This window comes from Orussus abietinus, unplaced genomic scaffold (genome assembly GCF_000612105.2).
Source record: "Orussus abietinus isolate OABI.00-Male unplaced genomic scaffold, Oabi_2.0 scaffold32, whole genome shotgun sequence".
NCBI classification, from domain to species: Eukaryota; Metazoa; Arthropoda; class Insecta; order Hymenoptera; family Orussidae; genus Orussus; species Orussus abietinus.
The window spans coordinates 872,733-890,693 of NW_019394330.1; the positions used below are offsets into that span (position 1 = coordinate 872,733).

Here is a 17,961-nt window from a genome sequence, read left to right on the forward strand (position 1 = left end):
GCCCGTTACCTTTGGGGCAGCTCGGGCGTCGGAAAAGTTATCTTCCGGACATTCAATTTAATCCAATGGCAGGTTCCTTCGTACTTGCGTAAAGGGAGTCAATTAAAGGAACGATACGGTGCGCATGGATGTATCAGTTTTTGGAAGTCGAGAAGCGGACGAGGACGTTACTTTTGAGGAGTTCCCCGATATTAGCAACGCGAATCCTCGAATAATCGTATCGGTAAACGGATCGATGTAGGTGCCCACGGCGCACGGGGAAGACATTTATCTTATGGTTTTATCGCATCGCCGTCACCGAGGTCCTTAACGTACGCGCAGTTATGCTCGGAAGTTACAGAGATTAACGAAGTGGACGTACGAAGACAATCCGAAATATACAGCCAAAGACGCGGACGAATGCGCTCCTGGGAACAAAAGTTATCCGCGAGACGATTAGAACTTTGCACTATCGGAAGGTATAGCGAGTCAAATGTTTTTTAGATTTCAGATATCCATATAACGCGATATATGCATGTACGATTTGTCCGAAGTAACGTTCGGATTTAAAAAATTGTTTCGATCGAAGCTTGAGTCGTTTACGCGTGATCTGGTACTTATATATGTTTTTTATTAGCTTATTTATGATTTAAATTATTATACATCAATTGTATTTGATTTATTATCCACCAATAGGTATTGTAGAGATTTATTGTATAATATCGCTGGTATTTTCATTCATGTTTACCTCGTTTTTCGCAATATTGCCGTGGGCCGTGAAATGTGCGATGTAAAACAGCCGCGACGAGTCCATAAGGTCGAGTAAAGCAAGAAACGGGAGAAATGGGGAGTAAAAGCGAGGGTGTCGGTCCTGCGAAGAGGTTAGGTTGACCAATGGTGAGCGTCCGAGGGAGTCGGAAGACGAGTGGCCGATTGGCCGAGACCGCGGACTGCGTAAGTGGATCACGGAAAACGGCTTGGCGCACCTGAACTTCTTTTCGGGTTATATTCTTGCCAACGTATAATTGGACAAACGTTCGAAAAACTATCAATTCTCTGTAGCCTCCGTTTTCACGCGTTAAAGTTTGAAACGATTCGGCGCACCCAGTTTCGAGAAAAGTTTCGTAAACTATTGATTCCTCAGAGGCCACTTTCTTATCGCGTTAAGCGTGGTAATTTTTTGCCCTCGACATCTTTAGCCAGTCAAATCGTTCGCTCAAAAAGGATACTCAAATGTGACGGGTTAAGTATATAGTAACTACATTATGAATAAAATATAATTGATATCGTAATATGCTACCGGTGGAAAACGTTTTCTTCTGAGAATTGAGTAATGCCTTGCCGAGAGTCGTCTCGTCGATACTAATTTCCCATTTTCACGGTCCAGCAATGATCCGTACTTCCTGAAGCGACAATTGAGACTCGTGTACGTGGAGATGGTTCAAACTGCGATATCAGGGATGATCACCTTTCGTCACCATACGTTTATCCCTCTCCCCCTACTTTGTTAAATATTATTTAAACATAGGTTGTAAAATAAATGAAACTCAAATATTCTTGAAACAATTTGAAATAAATGTGGAAATAAACTGACGTAAACGATCATAAAGTGAAAAAGCTTTGTAATTTTAATTTCGTACCAAAAGTGCGGGAATTTTCTGCATTATTTTAACGGGGGAACCGCCGGACACCTTCGAGTACCCGTGCGCGCATAACGCGGTCAAGCGGCCCAAGAGAGGCGAAATTTGAATCAGGGCCTATTTCAGGGTTACGGTTCCCTCGCGTTAAAGACGACCGACTCTCGGGACACCCCGTATGCGGTGGCACGTACAGCCCCGCGGTAGACGGAGCTTTGGGTCGCCGCTAGCCGAGGTCGCGTCCGGAGCCCACGTCTACCCACTCATTTACCGTTTGGTACCTATATATACCCGCGCGTGCGCGCCCGCCCCTGCACGTACACGGCCGGCGCACGCATACGCGACCCCCGATATACAACCATGTACAACCATGTACAGCCGTGCACAGCCAACGCGGCTAGGTAGCTCCTATGTGCTCATTTTTCTACATAACGGGCAGAAACGTTATGTACGGGCATTGCGCGCGAACGGACGGACGAATGGACGCGGACGGGCCGCGGGATGCGCGAGGACGCGGGCACGCGGATCTAAGCTCTCGCGCGTGTAGGCGAAGAGGGTCCGGGTGCTCGTGGATTGGGGTAAAAAATTATTCGCGGGCATCCGATTATATAAATACGTATAAATGTATCTACATAAGGGTGTTACGGATATGGGGAGGTGTAGGATACGTACACGGATGGTTGGTACACGCGGGGCACGTGTACCGAGTTCCGCGGGTATAGGGTTGGGAAAGAGGGGGAGGAGACGACAACGTCTCGAAACGGCGGAAGCTTCGAGCACCCTTCGTTCGAAGGAAGGAATGACCGATTTTTTTTCTCCACTTCTGCTGCAGCTCGAAAAATGTCACGGCACCGCCGGTTCCCTTGCCATGACCGCGGTCGGGAAGAGGGGAAGGGGGATTTGATTAACGTCCGATAAAACCGATTAACGGCGACCGCGACCGACTGGCTCGTGCTCGGCATTTTCATGGAAAATCGGTCAACCTTTCGGTTGACTGCTTTGGGTTTGTATACTTTACGCTAGGTTTCTTTTTTTTCTTATGCCGATGATCGATGCCGAAATCGAGGCGTCGGAGGGAGGCTGGATCGCTAATAGATTTTGCAGAGCCGAAGGGATGTACGCGTTCGAGGATATGGGTGGTATTCCGGAAAATGGAAAAAAAAATGTCGGAAGGAAATTGCTCCTTTGAACGGGGTCGTTAACGTTACGAGGAAGACGTTTAACGTTAAGTTTTGGAGGTGGCAGGAGATGGGTTCCTCGTTAAATTAAGAAACATACGTACATACAAGGAGGTATATTGTACATTTCCAGGACGCGTGGTCCTAACGCGTATCGCGAACGGTTCGCGAGTTCATGAATTACCTCGAAATCGGATGATCTGCTGTAAACAGGAAATTTTCTGCGATGATTAAGTGGTTGTCAGCCGTGGTGCTAATTGCTTCCCTTGTAGCTTACACGTGTGCACGCACCCGCGCGTCGGCACCCGCTCGGGTGGACGTACGTATACGTTGACAAGAGGGTGTATGGATTCCGTGAAACTCGGCAGCCCTTGACTCCACAAACGGGTACATTAGCCACTTAATCTGTCAACACGGTAACTCTAGCCGCCTTGTGGCCGCTTTTCGTATCGCTTATGTGTACGGGACGCGTGTGGGGTCGCGGGGCACCCGAGCTCTCGCGTTCCGTATTTTCGGGCCGAAAGAGAGCAAATTGGCTCGTCGAGTGTTAATGATCCTGTCAAAATGGAAAAACATCCTGGCCGGAATTTGTCGAGGGCTTCGAGGGAGACGAGTCAATTATCCGCTGCACCGTAACCGCAAAATAGGGTAAGCATCGAGACCTAGTCTCGAGTCCCTTCGCATAAATCGAAGGCCGAGGTGAAGCGAAGACCTGTCTCGAAAATGATCTCAAATTATGTACCAAGAGTGCATGAATATTGTGAATATCTCCAACGGTATAGGTTATCATCCCTCTGCCTGTACCCAGGGTATCTACCCGCGCATCGAATCCACGTAAAATTCGGTGAAACGACTATTTTCTTCGTACTCATCTCAGAGGGGTAAAAAACGGTCCATTTAAAGATAGGTACCTTTCTCGCAGCTCGGCTCGCGCGGTGCGTAGCGTGGACGTACGTGGGGGTGCGTGCACATGTGCGCCGTCCCTCGTCCGGGACGTGTTATTAGCGGGCACCGACTGTAGCGCGAGTCGACCGCTCTTCGCTCCTCTATTTTTTTCATTTCCTCCGCGCGGGGGCTAGAAATGCGTTTAATTAACATAGCTGGCGTGGCTGCATCCCTCTTCTCGGGCCCACTCGGCTGCCACGGGCCATTGAGTGGCGCACGCGGAGATGGACGCGTTCGCCAGTCGATGTACTCCCTCGTGCACGTGCGACCGCGCTTCCCGAAGCTTCTCGCGCGACCTGGCCACGGAAATGCCTTTTTGACGGATTAGTCAGCTAATTTCGGCGCCCAAGATGGGCTCGACGGAATTGCCGCTTCTCGTCGATTTTTCTTCCGCGGAACGGTCTCCGGACCTCGCGGGAGGTCCCCGATCTGTCAGGGACAGCCTCGCCGGGTCGTCGGGGCGACCTGTAAATGGGAAATCTCGGAATTAGAGGAAATTTCGAAACGCAAGGGGGAGGCGCGGGACCAGGCGACGTTGATACGTCCACGAGTGGCTTCCCGACTCGTTCTTGTAAGCGCGCGAACAACCGTGTAGGGTGTAAGGGAGTGAGATGTTGATAGAGCTACTGGCCAAATACAGTTCGAGGCGTCCCACGGTGACGAAAATGACGAAAAAGCTGGCCAAAATCTGAAAATGGAAAGTTTTATTTTGGAATTATAGATCGTTGGATTGGGAAGAGTAATTCGGATATTTACTGCCAAAAGGATAGAAGCCTAATTGTTATGTACGGGTCTATACGTCAATCTAAAATTGACCCTCGGACGAACTACCGACATCGGTTTGTAAGAACGAAAATTTTATTGAGTTTGACTAAGCGTGATTTATTTTTAGTGGTTCTCTTTCCAATTCTGTAAATTGTATGATAATTGTAGGGTAGCTGCCTTAACGTTATTTCGAAAATGAAATATTTGGTATACATAGAGACATCTTCGGTACGACTTTAGAACTATTACGTATGGAAAAGAAACCGTTGTTACCGACATATGAACACTTGGACGAATCTGATCGCTTACCATCTAAAAAATTTAAAAAATTTTTATACATTAGTACATAGATATAGAAACGGAAGTATAAAAGTATAGATAGATAAATACCCAAGTAATGTGCCGCTTTCATATATAGGATCATTTTATTTATGCATTCATTAATATTACATTAAAGCTGGATATTATTGTAGTCAATAAACGGGTACTTAACAATTAATATTTCGTTCTTAATTTTACTCACACGAAATGTCTTAACTGAACTTTACTTGTAACACAGGATATAGAAAAATACACATGTGGAGTAAAATGCAACACTCTTAAATATGTAATGATTCTGATATTTTATTACGCAGTATAAATGTAATAAAGCACAGATAGTGATGGATCAAGTATCAAAATAATGAAATGCCCCTAGAACTTTCATTTGGTCACATCGAAGTCAACAGTCTATAGGTGAGATACGAATTCATTATGTACGACATGTATTCAGTACTTGATCGCATGATCTATTGTTCATTTAATCACTTATCAAACGTTACCTATGCTAATGTCGAAACTGGACAATTTTTTACCACAAATAATTAATTGTTGAAAGATGGTGGTATACAATGTAGGTATAAAAATCAGTACAAAGGTCGTGGCAATGTAATCCTATTAAGATGACACCGTGTGAATGTAATGTGAAATAATTTCGTATTATGAATGTGCAAATGACAAAATTTGTCAACATCGGACTGGTGGTAGAGTGTATCTGCATTCTGTGTATAAACGAAACAATCTAACAAAGAATCTAATCGCAAACAAAAAGTTATGCTTCAAAGTCCCACAAGTGCATGTCTAGTCTTTCAGATCAGAGATTGTGGACGGCAATCAATTTTCGTTATAACCTAACAAAACATTAAAATCAGTCTTACAATTTTGGATTCTATCACCGTTTGTAACAATATTTAAGCGTACATTATCCGCGGTAGCATTATAACGACTCGTATAAGCATATGGGATTAATATGAATAACGCGTACATTAATCGTCAAGGATAAGTTTATGTTGTAGTAAAGCTCACTTTCGTATCAGAAAGTGTAGAACGTGAGCTTTACAGGAATTTACCAGAGAAACTTATCACTAACAAGTTAAACCGTTGTAGTTGCCATAATGAAGTTTATAACTCTTAAGAGATCATTAACACGATAGAAGCGTGTTTTAACAAAACTCATTTTGATTAGACTGTCAACAAGTTCAGTTTCCTATTAAAAGTTATTACGAGTATTAATCCTGCATTACAGAGGATTACAGGAAAATCCGGATTCTGACAGTATAGTATAAAACAATTTGACGAGGCATACAAGCTTTCACAAGCATTCACTGTTAATTATGTTATCAAAATTGACTTTAAATGGATATACTGTAAGATGTTAAAGCTCAAGCAAATTTGGTGAAAATCGTGATCGTATTCTAAGGTTATACTTATGTACGTTTCCGTTATGAAGGTTTATCGGATCCTTTATATATGCGGTCGTCGTCTCGTAATGTCAATCCAGATTTTTAAATTCTTAATCATACCAAACTTTTTCACTCGGATGCGTTTGCATCGCGAAGATTTAATATGTTCGTTATACGTGCGGTAAGTTTATGTTCGTCTTGTAAGGTCGATCTAGAGAAATTGTTCATTTCTTGAGAAGCATGTTTCTTGTCCACTGATTCCATTTGGTGCCATTCTTCTTCCAGTTGTTTCAATAGAACCTCTCTTTGATTACGGGCGTCCGCTAATTCATATTCATCATCTTCGTGAACCCATTGCTTCCACAAGAGCTTGGCCTCGTCACTAGCATGCAATCAAACGCAAAAATGAGTGAGTTTATCAAGAATGAGTATCAATTTCACAATATATTATTATATCGAAACAGTTATAACGGTTATATCTTTCATTCGTATTACTATCCAAGTGTAGAACGTCATCTCACCTGTAGATTGTAGAATTGTTGCAATTCCTATCACGCGACTCCAGTTGTCTCTTCCTTCTTTCTATGTTTTCCAGTCCTGAATTTCTCGCTTCGTCGTCCATATGAAGATCCGTATTGCCATACAGGTTCTTCTCGCGAATCAATTCCAGGTGACATCTCATGGACCTCAAACGAAGTGCCTCGTCGTAGTTTTGCTTACTGCACGCTTGAAGCTCTCGCTTCAACAAGTTCTGAATCTGAAACTTCAACTCGTTGTGCGTTAAAAAAGAAGACCTGTGATGCGACGTATTTCCCTCGTTGACGTCGTTTCTCATCCACGGAAAATTGCGTTCAGAATCCGTTATTAGATCTTCCCTATCTTCGATTTCCTCTCTGGATAATAACTCCGGCGTGGATGGTTTCGATTGTTCACTGGGTTCTCGTTCATGGTCCTCAAAAGTTGAAGAGTTCACCGGTATCTCGTGACTGCGTTCGCCCGGTCTCAAGTCCGCCGATGGCGATACTCGAGACGTTTTACCTTAGTTAATTAAATTGCTATTTTATACCGAGTAACAATATAAGAACACCAGGATAATTATTAGAAATATATATATATAAAAAAAAAATAATCGGTATTACCTTCGGAACCGTAGGCATCTCCATCTCCCACATTTGTGCCTTCCAGGCTTTTGTGAAGACATTGAGCGGTAGCACCTGGGTGTCCCCTGATGCCCGATTCGTCGCCCTGTATGTTCTGAGGTGCGTAAAAGTGTTTTCGCTCTGAATACCCAGACGAAGAACCGTGGACATTGACTCTGGAAGGAACGTCACGATCCTCCGCGTCTTTCGTTACGATATAATCCTTTGTTGTTGCAGGTCTTCGAAAGACCGTTTCCTCTTCGCGGTTCAAGACACGGTCATTTATCGCGCCGCTTCCCTTTTCAAGTTCTTCCCCCTTCGAGGCATCGGATGGATGGAAATGTCTTTTTTCAGAATATTTCAACGCCGTCCCAAGGACGTTCGTATTACACGGGCGTTCATACGTTTCCGCATTTTCTGATTCGTTAAAATGCATGTCGGTTTCTCGACGAGGATTGTATTCAAATTCGGTAGTTCTACAGGATATTGGCTCATCGGGATCTTGTGCCGAAGCGATGACGCTCATTTTATGGATTCCCTCGGTAGGTTCCTCGTCGTTGTTATAACTTGACTTGTAATGCTTTTTTTCGGAATACCTTGACGTTGCCCCAGGAACGCTAGTTCTGCAAGGGACTTCCCATTCTTTCGAGGGTTTTGATTCCTGGAAACAAGATTTGCCGTCCGTCTGATAATAGCGGTTTTCGTCGGAGTTTGATATTTTCTTCGCGTTCACCTCATCGGGGTCTTGCGCCGGAGTGATATCTTTCGATTTATGTATTCCCTCCGCAGGTTCCTCGTCGTTGTTATAATCTGACTTGTAATGCTTTCTTTCGGAATACCTTGACGTTGCCCCGGGAACGCTCGTTCTGCAAGGGACTTCCCATTCTCTCGAGGGCTTTGATTCTTGGAAACTAGGAGATTTGTCCTGCGTCTGATAATAGCGATTTTCCTCGGAGTTTGACACTTTCTTCGAGTCCGCCTCATCGGGGTCTTGCGCCAGAGTGATATCTTTCGATTTATGTATTCCCTCGGCAGGTTCCTCGTCGTTGTTATAACCTGAATTGTAATGCCTTCTTTCTGAATACCTCGATGTTGTTCCAGGAAAACTGTCTCTGGGTGGTATCTCGTGTTCCTCCCTAGATGTCACCCTGGGATGACTGGGCGGTTCCGGCTGGTAGTAGTGGCTGTCCTCAAAGTCTGCAGTCTTTTTCGGTTTCGTATCATCGGAGTCTCGGGGGCAAGAAACGCCACTCGGTTCAACGTTAATTTCCCTCTTTTCTCTTTCTCCCTTCCTACCAGATTCTAAATGCGAAGTGGAGTTATGGTAAATGTGCTCTTCGTCTCGATAAAGAGCGGGAGAATCCTTCGTCATGTAGGCAACGGGAAAACTCTTGTACTTACTGGGAAGGTAGAGACTTAACTCGGCTCGCTTTTCTTCTATCCTTTTCTTCAGTAGCTCTAACGAAGGGTCCACTTGATTCTTCTTTTTGGAGTGGGCATGTTCCAGCTGTTTCTTGTACAATTCCTCCTCGTGAGCCAGCATCTTCGCTAATTTCTCCTGCCGCACCCGCAATTTCTCGGCTTCCATCTCCTTTTCGGAATTCTTCTGGAATTTCGAATTCATATTCGGCGTACTCCAAGAACTGAAGTGCCTGGCAACTTCGCTCTGGCGCTCAAAGTACTTTGCTGTTTCTCGGTAGTAGTTGTACTTAATAGATGCTTCGTTTCTCTTTTGAGCAGCGAGTTGGTATTGACGTTCTCGGGGACGACCAAGCCTGAACAAGTAAAAATAAATGTTAGAACGTTCCTTAAAAAAAAAAAAAAAAAAGTACATTCAAACAATACTTTTAGCGGTGAACAATCGGCTATAATTAAGAAACAGACCTGTCTCGTGATTTTTGAAGAAGACTTCGGAAGCTTGGATAAGATGGGCAAGTATAGTAGTTCTTATCAGACGTGTTTCTCTTCAGATCGATTCTACCAAATGAACCACTCCGTTAAACTAATCTATACACATCAAATACTTAGATCTTACCATATTTTCATCAGGGGAGAGTGTTGTACTTTGAATCATACCGTTTAGTTATAGATATACCTTTCGTTTTAAGTCTACATTTGCGGTTCTTTTGGGCTCCATTGATACTCTGATATCATTATGATATATTAATCATAGAATTAATTCGGAAGATCAGTTTGAAAAGGATATACAAAGATGAAAAATTGTATATAACGGACCGTGATACGATAAGTTCATGCATCTTGAGTCCTCTATATTCGCAGGTTTAAAAATGTATTTATTCATTTAATGGTTTATACATATATGTAGAAAAAACTGGACTTCGTCCAACAAAGAATTCACGGGGAGTCGAACACTCGATATCGAACAATTTTGAAACTTCTCTGTGGGCATTTTTTCATTTTTACTTCTTATTCCATTTCCTGTTCTACACTTGGCTATGATTATTTCAGCTGACTAGTCGTGGTACGAAGAAAAAAATATTTTTGCATCGGCTTAATAAATGGCAGCACGTCACAAATACGTAAATTGGCTTAAGGTATATAATGGTCATGGTACAATACTCTTCCCAACGGATTAATAGCAACCGTGACATAAATGTAGGACGACGAGTGGGCGCAATGTTTCGTTCCAGCTTTTATAACAGCGCAAAGTGTACTCGATAGGTGATAAATACTAATACGAAACCAACAACTCGGAAGCAGAACACGCTTTCGTGTATCTCTAATTTTCAGGGTTTATTTCATTATTCGCAACCACACAATTAAAATATTACATTTCCTAGAAATTAAGTCGATTTTTCCGAAATTTCAAATTTAGCCTGAAATCAACGAGAATATTAAAACTGCCTCCTAGTGAGATAAAAAATAAGTACTCCATTGCCCAGTCTTTCCAGAATTCTGGAAAATACGTGGAACGCTAATCCGAGTCATGCTTGCGAGTTCGACACCGAGAAAGCATTTCTCTTGGAGTTCAATCGAGTACCAAAATACCCTTGTCTCTCTTCTCGGGAGACACGACCCCCGAGTGAATCGCGTCTCGTCGAACTTGAGGTGTCGGAAAGCCTCGCGACCCCTGGTGCCCTGAAATCGATCCGGTCTCCTCGTCCTCGAGCGAAAAGTCGCCTAGTAAACAGAGGTGACTAACTTAAGAGAGACGAAGCGTTCGGTGTCAACGCGAGGAAGCGAAAGAGCCAACTCCGGGACCGAGCGAGAGAGAGAGACTCGGAGGAATGCGTCGTAGGATAGGGTGTACGGCAGCGACGCGTCCTAGAAGACGATCTAATTCTGGAGTACGACGCCGTGACGTCACGTGCCGAAAATACCACATTCAGGGGAGAAGGAGGAAGCGAGGGCGGGCGGGGCGACGACGGTCTCGGGGTTCGAACCGGGGCTCAATCTTTCCGAAAGTCTCGAAAACGCGAGCGAAGACCGGACCCGCAACCTCGACCGTTCCGCGAAGTCGGGCCCGAGAAGCCCGAAGAGAGTCCCCTGGAGGCCACGGCTTCCGGGAGCTTCCGCAAACTCCGGAGGCTGGGCCCGGGACCGCCCCCGAAGAGAGAGCCACCGCGGAAGTCCTCTTCCTCGAGATACCGGACTCCTGCGCAGGGTCCACCCTTTTTGGCGACACCCGAGGCGGGATCGGAAGAGGGGCATCTCGGTTGAACACTCTGGGAGCAACCGGGCCGTCGTAACATCCGGTCCCCGAACGCCGGTTGGAGGAAATCGGGTCCGATCGGGTGGAATCGAGCCCCGAACACCCGGGGAAGGTCTTGGGAGTCAGGATGCCGGGAGCCGGGGGGCAACAGCCGCCCCAGAGGACAACGTTTAGGCCGCCATGGGTCAAGGAGGGCCCCAATCCGCTGCCGTTGCCTACGGCCCCCTGGACGCTGAACTCCAGGAGGGAGTCCAAGCCGCGCACGGAGGAGCCACCGGCCTTCACTCAGGTTACCCTCAAGGTACGTGGATAGCTCCTCGAGCCGGGGAGGAGCCTAACGAAAAAAAGCGAAATACAGATTTTTTATATTTTTTTCTAAACGCATTCACGGTAAGACGCTATAGAACCGAAATTGGGAAGCGATGCGTGGCTCCTGGATGTACATCGCCCTCGTTAACCAGGATCAATTGTCGGTAACGAGGTTAGAAAATATCAAAATTTTTAATTTATTCTATGTGCATTGCGCACGGATACACGATTCCTGGTGCATGCCATTGAACTGTCCGGAGATACCTAAAATAAATGCGGTGAGAGGCTATGCATCCGTTCAAATAGTGACTTTAAATTTGGCTCCTAAAGGTCTAAATGTGGTAGGCCTGTAATAGGCTCAGCTCTAACTCAGTTACTGGGTGCAATCGTATTACCTCACCTTAGTCTTTTATTTGAGTAGATGGCAAAATTGCACATTCTACGTTGCTTTCGTAATCGTAATATCAAACCGTTGTTTACCGAAACCAACGTTTACCGCAGCGGGGAATTAATCATTTTTCGAGCATATGGCATTTTGCCATTGCGCCCCCGTCGAGAATCGTCATTCCGTGATACTTCCACAGGAAACTCACACGCAATCGGGTGATAGCGATGCACTTTGCGAACGCACGGGTTCGGAGAGCATCACCGCTCGATTTTGACTACGATCGTCCTTTCCCCCCACGTCGAGTAATTTTGGAGCATTACGAAATTCCGTCAACACTCGATTTCAATTCTGGAAACGACCATTGCGATTGACGCGCAAGCCAATGCAACAACGAATTAGAAACGTACAATATCCTGCGAGAATTTATATTGAAACTTGAGAACGACGCAGTTCGTTCCTAGGCAACACGGTCATTATTTTACAGCGTGGAAATAATTTTTTGTTCCAACACTCAGAACTGATAATGATAATTTTCTCACTTTCGGTACACGCTACTTTCGACACAGATCTTTGAGGAGCTATTTCGATCGGTTTTATAGAAAATTGATGACTTCCGGTGAATCTTGGTAGGATTATTTTTTGGCATCGTAGACTACCGTGACACTTCGGTAATCAATTAACGATATATGTACGTGAAAAATATCATGTACCCCGAAAACAGTGGAGGAGCAGACAGGAAAGGAGCTTGTATATAAGCCCTTGGGTCAGGATTATTTAAAGACTCGCGTCCATTTCACATGTCTACCGAAGCCAGCTGCGTCTTCCGCTAGTTTCTCTCTATATCTACCTATTGTGTACGTTACATACATATTAAAGAAACGAATAGGCGATTCAAGATTATCATAATAAAAAAATATTCCGACTTCTTTAAGGACGGGTTCACGACTTCTCATTCTGTTCGTAAGTAGGCTGAATCAAATGACGTTTTTTGTATGAAGAATATATATAATCAATTTTACAAAACTACGTACGACCTGGTCGAATATTATAAAATATTTAATAAATAAGATTACAAATGAAGTTATGCCTCATTTTGTTCGATAGAGCGTTCCGAAGCCAGCAGAGCCAGCGCCCTCGGAAGCACCATCCAGAAAACAGAGCAAGATTACGATAATCCCTTCACAGCCAAATAGCGAGAAAACTCGAAGAAGTCAACCGCCGGCTCCTGCGAATGCAAAGATCAAAGAAAATGGACGACACGAGTCCTCGTCGAGGCCTCAGCTCGAGCGTCAAGTTCACGTCGAGAGATCGCGCTCAAGGGGCGAGAGTATACCACTCTCGAAGAGCGAAAGCACCACCGGTAAGTCAGACATCTGCCCGCGCCGATAAACCGCGTGCCAAACCTTCGAGTGACCTTATCCCTCGATTCACGTAATCCGCAAGGAGCAGAAAAGAATTTTCAACCTTCGTGCCGGTCCTTTGCCTTCAACGACCAATGGAATGGGTACATCAAGAAGGTCAGATTACTTGAAATAATTTGAAGGAACTCGAGAAACCTTCTCTAATACCTTGAACCGGGAGGGTGTCAAGTCGAACGGGGTGGCCTGGTTTTCTTTAAAGCGATGACATTAAGTGTGACCGAAACCTTTTAAAAGCTTTGTTTTTCTTCAAATGTTATCGAGCCTTCGGATGGTATTTTTGCAGATTAAAAAAAGTTACTTATTAAAGAAAATTCTTGATGAAAATTGGATTCCGCTGATTAATTGGTCAATCAATATTTATCGTCTACATCACTTATCAATACCATCTCCTCGTGTTATTCATATTGCTATTACAGTATTTCGGGTGTTAATGTTGAAAAATAAAATTCATGGAATTTAAGTAAATGTATGTATGGAGCACTTGTCGGTCACGGTGCTCTGGTCCGATATAAACTTTGTTTAAAAAAGTCTTTTTTCCCCACAGGTGCACCTACCCTTTCGAAAAGCTCTTCACGAGCAGCCATTCCACCTCCGTTACCACCGAGGCCTCCGCCGCCACCTCCGAGCAGGAATGTCCTGAAAGATATACCACCCCTAACCAATTCTCAGGAGAAAACCCTAGAAATGCTAAAATCAAGGCCAAGAAAACGTCCCGACTGGGCAAGTATGATGAAAGAAGTCGAAAGTGGAAAAGTATTAAGACACGTTAAGTGTAACGATAGAAGCGCCCCCCTGATCGAGAGAGTGAACAAAGTTGCAGCGGATGCAGCAGGTGAGGGACCCATGAATACGTCTTCTTAGAAAATCAAATATCAACGGTTGTATTTTATTCCTACAATCTATTAGATTAATGTTTTTTCTTTCTACCAGGAAAAACTCATTTTGTCTTCGAATCAGAAAAGTCAAACATGCACAACCAATTACTGAAGCAAATCCAGGAAGGGGTGAAACTAAAGAGCGTGAAAACCAATGATAGATCAAAGCCGATGCTGGAAGGATTGAGGAAATTCAGAAGACAATTAACAATAGAGGAGCAGCTACAGAAAGCTGAAGAGCAACCGGTAGATGAAGAAATACCAGATGAAATGGACGACATAGATGCGGTGCGTGATGACCTGCAAAGCACAAAACAAATGCTGGCTCTGGAATTACGAAATAAGGAAGCTCTGGAACGCGATAATAAAAGGTTACAGGTGAGTGGCTTTTTTTTTATCAATATACGCCTTCCGAATTCTGCATAAATATCGGAAGCTCACTTGAACTTGTTAAAAAATCTATGTCAATATGGAAAAGTGTGGTATAAATAATCTCCCGAACCACTCGTTGATGTTATAAATGAACCCTGTAGTATCTATTTTTTGTAGAGGGGTCATTTGCTTGTCAGATTGCTTATTTGAATACGAAAAACGCTTATTTTTTCCTCTTTTCGTCGCAGGCCAGGATTCTCAATCTGGAAGTTGAGTTAGAGCGCGAAAGGTCTCAGAAAAATGTACAGGAAGTTAAGAAACAGGATGTAAAGGTTGCCCAGTCCTTAAGAGCCGAAGCTGAGCAGGCTAGGAGGGATGCCGAGAGACTCGAAACAGACTATGCTTCTGCTGCGGACGAGAGGGATAGGGCAAAGAACGAGCTGGAGGAAATGAAGAGAATGTATGCTGCTCTAGAGAGGCGCATGAAGGCCGGTTAGTATTGATAGTATATCAGCCTTTTCAGATATATTATTATCTATCAAACTGAATGATTTAGCTGCTCAACCGTGTAGAAAGTCTGATACCGACGTCATGCTACCACCCGATACCTAGCTAGATCCGTGAAGAGCCGGTACGGGTATTATTTTTTTTACAAGTGTTTAAGAACGGTGCGACAGTTTAATTAATAGCGAATACAAGCTCAAAAGAAATTATATTGAAACTTTATTTGCTTTCCAAGAAGCATAATCGAATAGCACACAATCCAAATTTAGCTATTTATTGCCAAAGTCCCTAAACTGGATAATCTGCTTTCCGAAATTAAAAGATCTTCGCCCTCTAGCACTTTTGTCTAAGAGCACCCTTCGTATTCATAAGTAAAATATTCAATTCACTTTTCAGAGCTAATCAAAGTACCAGAACGCTTCAATGCTTCAATTACTAATTGTAATTTTCTGTTTCACGTGTCCTTGTGTGCAGTGCTGAATTCGTTTATAGAAGTAGAGCCCCTTGTAGATTTAGCAGTAGATAGCATAGATGTGGCGTGGTACGATGTTTCAGGAATGGCTTTGGCCGGATGTCCCAGTGCAAAGGACGTGGCTAGAATCGCTTCGCAAAAAAGCGTAGAAAAACCCGTCGAAATTGAAACTGAAGAAGAAGAAGAAGAGGAGAGCACGGAAGAGGAAGAAGAGGAGGATCCCAAGATCGCTGCAGAAAAGCGACTGCAAAGAGAATTGAAACTGCTGAGTTCGAAAATCAAAACTTTTGAGTAAGTATTTAAGAAACCGTGAAGACTGATTTCTGCAATGAGCGAACGGAACGGTTCAACTTTGGAAATAATTTTTATTGCTTTTTTTTGTTCACCTCTGAAGCGGTGACGGTCTACCATGTTGCATCCCATCTGAGCCTCGTGTTCGTTTGAAATTATGTTAATACGAAATTATCGAACGTGAAAGTATACGGAATCATTTCTTTTCTGTTTAAACACAATAACTATATTTAATTGTTTATTATTTATATGCTTAAATAGAGATAAAGCGGCTAACGCGCGAAAAGAAAGAATAGCCCTCAAGGAACAAATAAAACAACAACAGAAGTTGTTACAAGAAGAGAATAAGAAATTTAAACGCCTTCAAAAAGAAGTTGATAAGATGGCTAAATTAATGGCGGATACAGATGACGACGAGGAACAAGAAGAAGAAGAGGAGGAAGAGGAAGACGAAGAGACCGAATCGGAAGAAGAGTCTGAATCCGAAGAGTCGGAAGAAGAGGAGTCTGACACTGATAATGAAAATGAACCCCCAGAGAAACGTAAACAATATTTGCAGGTAATGTATTCGATACTAAGAGACAAAGTTGAGAACATTATTATCGTAACATAATGCGTTTGACTATTTTTCAGGAACGCGCGAAGAAGCATGAAAATCGATTAGCGGCATTGAAGAAAGGTAACTATCTTCTGAAGGCTCAAGTCGACCGACTGAAAGATGATTTAGTGAAACAACGAGAAGAAAGCGTTACGCTACAAGAGGACCTAGACTCTGTTTTAGCGGAACTAGGATAATAATAAAATTTTGAAACACCGTTACGTACATATAAATACCGAGTACACGGCACATATGAATACTTTCAAATGTAGCGACTTGCAGTTATCCATAAGGCACACAACATATAAACTAATGCACTCACAAACATGGCAAATTACTGTTAATACAAAATTCACTGCCAAGAAGGCTTGTAATTTTGTAATTAAGACAGAATGGAAACATATTTATATAAAGGATCCATTGTTTTTGCAAGTAAATTGTAAGATATTTTTTAATAAAGAATATTGGCTGTTGATACGCCTTACTTGTTTTCTAACTATATGAAAATACATCAATGAATTTTCCTGCTTGTAAATGCAAAATATACTTACCTAATTTGACAATTATACTATACCACCAATTGTACTATACCATTTATGGTTAATGCATTCGAGAGCGGTGACTCACTGGAGACCACATTATAGCTGTGAAACTTTTTAGGCTACTGGAGACAGCTTTATTTTAAGACATTTGTCGCGAATATGTTACATTACATATCATATTTTTACCGATTGCCTAATCCTTTTAAATCTGTCTACAGAATCTTTGTTTTATAGAAAATTCGTACTCCCACAATAATGTGAATTAACTCGTAGTTGTCCATGAGTCAACGACTGTATTCATTTAATATATTAACCCATTTGTATTATAGCTCTGAATAAGTTAACTTCATAGATTATAAAAAATAAGTGAACGTAATAGCGGATAACTACGCGCTTACTGAAAGTCATCTGTGAATTATCTCGCTTGCGGGAGCAAACGTATTAATGAATACTGCTTAGAAGTAAAAATATTTTTTATAAGATTAATTAATAACGTTTCACATGTTGCATATTAAGAATTACTGAAGTAAAATTCGGAGAACTTACATATTAGTGATGCGGCACCGCCCATGGCCCAACGCGTAATGGTTGTCGGAGAAACGTTTCAGTCAACCTGCGATATTTACTTCATTGGCAGAACTGAGAGACTCAAGAAACTAATAGGAAATTCGTAAAAACACCTTTAGTGTTAACGCTTCTATCTATTAACTTGCTGTGTAGATTTTTTATCTACTTTATTAGGTTTAAAATGGATACCGTTGCATACGACAAACTGCGTCAAACTGCGACAAACTGCGAACCGGCTGGAACCGGCACGACGTCAAACTTGAGGCGCAGTTCAAACATTTGGGTGAGTTTCCACCGTCTGTATGTATGTATGTATGCACATACATGTGTATTCAATACCGAATCGAATAAATCCAGTTTAGGTCTCTACGACGTAGTTAGTTTGGTATTAAATAAAACCAGTTGATGAAGATATAACCAAAGTCCGATTTATCAAATCCAGTATTGAATAAATACCGGATTAAACTAAAGCCCGATTCCAAACTCAAATTAACCAAAGTTGAACTGGTTTACAACAAATTGAACCAGGTGTAAACCAGTTAATCGGAGTTTTATTGCTTCACAGCAGGTTTAAACCGAGCGTAA

General features: G+C 43.0%; 2 protein-coding genes across 4 annotated transcripts; one reads left to right on the top strand and one right to left on the bottom strand.

The window, feature by feature from the left end:
• Positions 1 to 4,899: 4,899 nt before the first annotated feature.
• Positions 4,900 to 17,629, bottom strand: LOC105703872. Of its 2 annotated transcripts, XM_012432607.2 has the most exons (5): positions 17,356 to 17,623; positions 8,766 to 9,139; positions 7,365 to 8,666; positions 6,747 to 7,263; positions 4,900 to 6,607 (listed from the first exon to the last, which is right to left on the bottom strand). In XM_012432607.2, coding segments are annotated over exons 1-5 (2,448 nt in total). In that variant the 5' UTR covers positions 17,358 to 17,623; the 3' UTR covers positions 4,900 to 6,354. The 2 variants fall into 2 exon arrangements, with proteins under 2 accessions (XP_012288030.1, XP_012288028.1); XM_012432605.2 differs by having other exon boundaries at positions 7,365 to 9,139; positions 17,356 to 17,629.
• On the top strand, positions 10,562 to 17,349 carry LOC105703873 (trichohyalin). Of its 2 annotated transcripts, none has more exons than XM_012432608.2 (8): positions 10,562 to 11,338; positions 12,839 to 13,094; positions 13,700 to 13,987; positions 14,086 to 14,408; positions 14,651 to 14,894; positions 15,381 to 15,669; positions 15,931 to 16,228; positions 16,303 to 17,349. In XM_012432608.2, exons 1-8 carry the CDS (start codon positions 11,165 to 11,167, stop codon positions 16,462 to 16,464), a joined length of 2,034 nt encoding a protein of 677 aa, XP_012288031.1. In that variant the 5' UTR covers positions 10,562 to 11,164; the 3' UTR covers positions 16,465 to 17,349. The 2 variants fall into 2 exon arrangements, with proteins under 2 accessions (XP_012288031.1, XP_012288033.1); XM_012432610.2 differs by having other exon boundaries at positions 10,565 to 11,338; positions 15,462 to 15,669.
• Positions 17,630 to 17,961: the final 332 nt, after the last annotated feature.